This window comes from Haliaeetus leucocephalus, unplaced genomic scaffold (assembly GCF_000737465.1).
Source record: "Haliaeetus leucocephalus isolate CR32 unplaced genomic scaffold, Haliaeetus_leucocephalus-4.0 Scaffold339, whole genome shotgun sequence".
NCBI classification, from domain to species: Eukaryota; Metazoa; Chordata; class Aves; order Accipitriformes; family Accipitridae; genus Haliaeetus; species Haliaeetus leucocephalus.
In genome coordinates this window covers 17,207,262-17,214,024 of record NW_010972775.1, presented here as the reverse complement: position 1 = coordinate 17,214,024, position 6,763 = coordinate 17,207,262, and the positions used below count along the sequence as shown (strand labels likewise).

The following is a 6,763-nucleotide window of genomic DNA, read 5'->3' as shown; positions in this document are numbered from 1 at the left end:
AAAAAAAAAAAAAAAAAAAAAAGCCGCCGCTCCCTGCACCGACCCCCGCGGCGGGCTGGAGAGGCTGATGCGGCCGCTAAGGTAAGCGGGGCGGGGGGCTGCGCGGGCCCCCCCCCCGGCCGCATGCTGCCCCCGGCTCCCTGCATGGCCCTTCCTCCGCGGGACCTGTTGAGGCTGTCGCTCCCGGTCCCCGGCTGCCTCCTCCCCCTCGAGCCGTTTTTGTAAGGAACCTCGATTCTTCCCATTTTCTCTGCCCAGCTCGCTCCCTCTGTCCGGCTTGATACTAGCCTGGCGTGCATGCGGTTATTCATTTATCCTCCCTTCTGATGGTTGCCACTAAAAATGCACCCTGCTGGGCTAAGTCAATCGAATAATTCCTTGCAGACCGCTGATGAGAACTGCAAATATCCTCCCCGATATTTTCCCCTTTCCGTTGGATAGCTCATCCCGGGGCTGATCGCGATTATCGAGACCGGAGTGCTTCGCTTGCAGAGACACAAAGCTTTCCCTTAACTCCCGTGGTTGCAAAGCGCTGGGGTGTTCGCAAGCTCCGAGTGAAGCGAGGGGGATGGGGGGGTGTAACAGCTGGACAGATGTGGGACACGGGCAGGGACGGCCACATCTGTGCGCAGGGAGAGGATGGGCAGTCTGGCCGGGGGGAGACTTTGCTCTTGATGAACTGAGTCCGTAAATAGCCCATAACCTCAGCCGGGAGCCGGGGGGGGGGGGGGGCCAGAATAAAGCCCCCAGTCAGGACATTTCAGAGGCAGCAGCCAGAGCAGTCTCTGTCGAGGCTTGCTTCCACACTTGGGACCTGCACGTTGCCCTTCCTAAATATTATATACATGTAAGTAAACCGGGCTGTGTTTGCAAGACAGGTGCTTTTTGTTGTGGTGGTGGTTGCAAGGCAGGAGATGAAAGTTTGGTGTTGTTTTGATGTGATTCTTGATTGCTGCCTGTTGGAGTAATTGCATCGCAATTGCTCAGAGGTAGAATCAATTTCCCCAAATTGAGATTTTAATGGGAGCTCGCAAGCTGCTGTTATGTCATGTGGTTTAAGGCGGCGTTGGATTGCATTTATTTTATAAACTGGGTACCTTCGCAGACGGCGTAGGGATAACAGCACCACCCAGCGGGGCCGCAGTCCCAGTCCCAGTCCCAGTCCCAGTCCAGTCCCAGTCCAGTCCAGTCCCGTCCCAGTCCCAGCTCCAGTCCCAGCCCCAGCCCCAGCTCAGCCCACCCCCAGCTCCAGCCCCTGTCCCAGTCCCAGCCCCAGCCCTAGCCGAGCCCCACCGGGCACACCCGGGAGGACTCCCGGTGCCACCTCCAAACTGCTCCCCCTCCACAAAAACTCCCAGTCTCATTCGTTGAAATACCTATAGAGGTGCTGGATTAAAGTTATTTGGGTTTGGTTGGGGTTTTTTTTCCCCATAAGAAGGCATGCCTCTTTCTCAGATAATAAGGAAAAAGTTTTAAATCAGCTGATGGAACTGTCACTTAGTGTTTCATGACCGAGAGCACAGGAAAGGCGTCGTGCGGTGGGTTGTATTTCTGGCCACTGCTGTCAGGAATTGACAGAAGGGGACCTGGGAAAGGTGCTTGGGTTTCACAGAGCTTTTTCCATAGGATCCTTCAAACACCCCTTTCTCAAAGGGCTGAAGATGTAGATTTGGAAACACTCGATGCCATTTCCCACCTTTAAATGAGATCCAGGAGATGTCCTTAGCTGACCTGTAGGCTAGAAGAGGGGGGAATTAGGGAGCTATGTTTGCACTTTCTCAAGATACCAGTAGTGTTTAAGAGCAGCAGCAAAAGACTGTCCCATTACACAGACTGAATTCTGTCTCTGCTGACTAACACCCGGTTCTCTGCAATTCTTCTGTGCTGTTCATTTTTTGGCAGTTCAGATTTATCCATCTTTTCTGCTGAGCTGACATTTGGCCATTTGAACTTGCTCTTGGGAACCTCCCAGCCCACCTTTTTTTTTTCAGAGGGCAGCCCAGATGTGAAGAAGATACACTAAAGAGATATTGCTTGATATTTACCCCAAAGAGGAGACTGGGCCAGGAAGACCAGCTCCCTGCAGAGAACTAAATACACAGATGGCGAATTCCAGCCAGCCCTCCAAACACTGCTGAACAAGGGGTGGTTACATGCTCCTACGTGTAGGAGTCAGGCCTCACCCCACGGGGCTTTGCAAGCAAGGGAAAGAGAGAGTCACGAATGAATGCCACCACTCAAAAAAAGTTGACGTGATGAACTCTATTTGCCTGAAAATATCCCTGCTTGTTTTGCTTTCTGTCATGGGTGAGACTGGAAGTTTTCCACCAGCCCATCTTCCCTTCCCCTTGTCCAGCCTGGGTGGTTGTGAGCATTTAGAGGTGACTTTTATGCCTGTGAGCTTGGAGCACGCATATCGAAGAGAGAGCCTACAGCAGGGATACTCACAGCTACTTCAGTTGGGGCTGCTGTTAATCGGTGGATGCAAAGATGCAGGTCAACAAAGCATTCTTACTATTTTATTTATTAGTGTTACAAAGCTATATTTTATTCCACCTTCAACCCACTGGCCTCTTTTTACACAGCCAGATTAGTGAGTCTAATGTTCACAGGGGCAGCTGTGGGGAGGTGGATTAGCTAAACCAGCAAACTCTTCTCTGCGCTTTGCTATGCAGGAGTGGGTTGGTCTTCAAAGCCCAGCTCGGTGCCATCACCTCCGCCTGCCCCATTCAGTTACTGCAAAAGTTGAGTGCAGGGCACTAAAGAGAGCTTGGGGGGACCCTTTCCATCAGCAGCTCTACCAGGCGTTGTACTGGAAGGCAACAGGTTAGGAGGGAAGGGGGTTTAGCCACATATTTGGCAGGTTCGAGGTGCACAGCTCAGGGAGACCATCTGCTTGTGCTGTCAGCCAGGGAAACTGTAAAATGATAAAAAAATTTGAATGATGAGTAAAAGGAAGGTCTTTAAAATGAACTGCAGTGTTTTCCAGTATTGCAAACATCAGAGGTGTGGCTGTTACTGCAGAAAGATGAAGGGGTTTTTTTGGTTTTTCATCTTGTTCAGAGGTTTTTTTCTTTAGTAAGGGAACCGTTCAGAACACAGGTATTTAGTTTTACTTCCACAAACCTTTCGGGATCAGTTGTCAAACCTCCCCAGACAACAGTTTGGGGGTTTCCACTCCAGACTTCCTTTCTTCCTCCTTTAGGGAGTGATTTGATTTTTGCTGCTCACCCCAAACACTATCATTGCAGAACTTTTCAGGATTAGCTTCCTGCACGGGTGATCACAGCTTACCCCAGCCAGGCCATGAGCAGCGTTCATTAAACGTCTCGTCCTGAGGCAGAGTAGGCAAAGGCACATGCTTGAAGCTGTGCGGGGACACTTGCGTGAAGAGTGGCCACGCAGAAAGTTCACGGGAGAGTCAGGAGCAGACCAGCAGCCCTGACATCCATTCCTCTAACTACTAGTTACAGTCCTCGGAAATACCTATGTTTACTATTTTAGCCATATAATTACAGGTAGTGAATAATTCCATTAGGAAGGCTGTAAGGGGAGGTATCATCTGTAAACCTTAGGGTTCAAATTAGACATGTTCATTCAGCCCCGTTGAAGCCCACAACCATGCCCAGTGTGACGCAGGGCAGAGAAAAGTAAGGTTCAGATGAGTGATCCCAGCTGAGTTTCCCCTGGGAACTGGGAATCTTCCTGCTCATATTGCAAACACCTCGGAGAATGCTATCAGCTAACCCCAGCTGTGATTTGCATGTCACCCCTCCGTAATGACACCAAACACGAGAATCAACGTGTATGTGACCACGGAGGTGCCTTTGCCCCCGGAGCTGAGCCTCTGCACAGCGTAACTCCGCTGTGCCTCAGAGGTGTTTGCATTTTAGCGGTGGGTGGTTTCCCACATACTGTTTGCAGAGAGCATCGGGCTCGGTGCTGCCTAAACAGGGAGACCCGGCCGGCCTTCGAGAAGGAAAGAAGCTGGGGAAAACGTAGTCGCTCCTCCAAGCCTAGATATCTCCATCAGGCAAGGCACAGATCTGATTTTACACAGCCTGTGATTCAGTAAGCAATTTAAAGGCCAGGTCTTTGATTCAGCTAATCAGAAAGGTGAAGGTTATTTGAAAAGCATGGAAGGGGGAGCAGGATTTCAGAAACACACCTTATTTGGGGCCTTTTCCTGCTCTGCAGTTACGGTTTGGACACATCTGTTGTTTTCTCCAGTGAAATCCGCTGCTTTGATCGGTGCCAAAAACAGCAATCCCATTTGCAATGCATGATGCAACTGAGCAAAATCAAGGAGAAATTTTTACAAGCTGGAGCCAGGGGCATCGGACCGTTGCCTTATGGCAGCGCAGTTTTCGCTACACCAAAGGCAGAAGCTCCAACAAGGGCCTTATTTTAAAAATAATGCTTCAAACTGGATTCCAGTCTATTGTCAGCTTGCCCCAAAATGGCAATACCAAAGTGGCTCTTCAGGTCAAACAATCAAGCCAGCCTTGCAGCAGCTATTTAGCAGCTGGATTTTAAAAGTTCATAATTCAGATTTTTTTTGAGTTAAAAATAAATAGATCATGCTATATGTCATCAGCCAGGATAATAGCAGAAGTGATGTTCTTCAGACTGAAATAAAAGCAAAAGTTGCATTGCAAGAGGACAGAGCGAGAGCAAGAGGAAGGGATCTGGGGTCTGAAATCCCATCCCCTGGATCTTTCCCCCCGCCTGGGCTCTCCCCAGCTCATGGACCCTCTCCCTCCTCCCCTCAGGCTCCTTCCAGCCTCCCCAGGCCCCTTCCAGCTCCAGCTGCCTACACATCCCATCAGCAGGCGTTTCTTCTTGGGTGGTAGCAGCAGCTGGCAGGGTTTGGACATATTTGCCCCTGTTTGACATCCCCCACAAAAAGGTGCTTGGAGTAGGCGTTCTTCCCACACTGCCTTTGCTACAGGTCTGGATCCGGCCTGCCAGCTTTCATCTCCTGCCCAGCTCAGCCCGGTCTGGCAGCTCTTCTGCACACAGGGCTCCTTCTGACTTTAGTGGACATCATCTGAGTGCAGCTGTAGGAGGATCGGGACCAAGACAGATCTCCAGTCAAGCAGGCAAGGCCTCAGGATTTTTGGATCCCATCTGGGTCCCAGATGGAAAAGCTTCAGCATTTTAATTCCTGTTGCAGCCGGGATTAAGCTCCAGTGAAGCTCCTTCTTCATTTGGAGGCAAGGGGGCTCAAACCCCGCAAGGAGAACTAGATAGGTATTAACAGGTATCTTTGCTTCTTCAATATTTACTCCCATCTCCTCTTCCTCACCTCGTCTTCCATGGGATATTTGTTGTAGCTGAATCACAGATTCAGTCTGCGATAGGGAGGAGATCACAAACTCTTACTGGAGATTTCAAGATACCATCACTCCAGAAAAGCATCCTTAAGGGTGTTTGTGAGGTGGAAGAGAAGGGGGTTTCCAAGAACAACTAGAAGCAAAGTCCAGGAGCATCCCTGGCCTATACCAAGCTGCAGGAGGAAAGACCCGTTATTAAAGGGCATTTACAGAGGTGGGAGAAGGGTTGTATAAAACAACCAGCATGCTTTTATCCTTTGTATAAGATCCCCAAGAAAAAGGAGATGAAACATTAGGATGGCAAGGGGGCACTCAGTCAAAGGAGGGCTAATTATCTAAAACAGGGAAGTTCAAGCATATTAATTAAAGTGTATTACACCTGTGGGCACTCTCATGCAGAAGTGAAGTTGTCTTAGTTCACTGTGGCTAAAACACACTTCAGGGGAAATTTTAAATAGATCCAAGTGGGCTGCTAAGGGGATGCCTCCCTCCTGGCCTAGCCCTTTCCTGGGTGGAACAGACCCCTGGGATGGTAGGGCTGCAGATCCATTCTGCTCACCTCCTCACGCTGTGGCAGTGCGGGAGGTGGAATTTTGAAGCCCAGCAGGCAAATGCTTGTGTGCTTCAAGACGCCGCTCCATCTACATGGCCCACGAGCAGGGAGGGTGCTCCCAGGACTGCCATCTGCCCGAAGGGTCTCTAAGGGGTGCTTGCAAAGTGAGACCCCCAGGGCAACTGTACCAACACAACCGGTGAAACTTTCCCCCAGCGAAAACTGAATGTCCAGGTCTATACGCGGGCTGGTGGTGCAGACTAGGCTGTGGTGGAGGTCCTGAGAGAGCATAGGTATATAGTAGTCCTCGCCATCAGTCCTCAGCCGGCTGGCAGCTGGATCCGGGGACCCCCAACAGTCGTCCCCCTCTCCGAGGAGTGTCGGTCTAATGATAAGGATCTGTGAGACTTGCTGTTTCTGAGTCATCTGGGCTTACTTCACCGCTGCCAGCGCTGGTACAGGTGAATGACCTGGAAAGGTTGTGAAACGCTCACACCTACCGCACAGCCAGGGCTGGGGCGGCATGGAGGAGCTCCGTGTGCTGGGGGGGGCCATGCCCCAGCGGGCCGGGGCCGCAGCATCGCTCTCACAGTCCCTGCCCCGCACGAGCTGCCTAGCGCCTCCCTGCCTCAGTTTCCCCCGTCTGCCGTACAACGGCCTTTTTGCCCTAAACTGCTTAATTTTGGGGAAATCCAAAGTGCTCTTGTTAGGCCCGCGGCAAAGAGGCAGGGAGGGCACGCCGGGTGTCAAGACCCCGAGGGGGTGGGAGGAAGCCCCTCTCCCGAATCGCAACCGAGCTGCGCTGCATGACGGCGGGGAGACAGGGCAAAATCTCGGCCCTTCCCGCAGCCCATCCTGCGTGGGACCCCCGCCA

The 6,763-nt window shown here is 51.5% G+C and overlaps 1 protein-coding gene across 1 annotated transcript in view; it reads left to right on the top strand.

The window, feature by feature from the left end:
* The first annotated feature begins 67 nt into the window (after positions 1–67).
* Positions 68–6,763, top strand: part of RGMA (repulsive guidance molecule family member a) — a 24,060-nt gene continuing 17,364 nt past the window's right edge. Inside the window, exon 1 of the mRNA XM_010572013.1 lies at positions 68–81. Coding sequence (XP_010570315.1) covers positions 68–81 — 14 coding nt within the window. The remainder of the gene's footprint in view (positions 82–6,763) is intronic.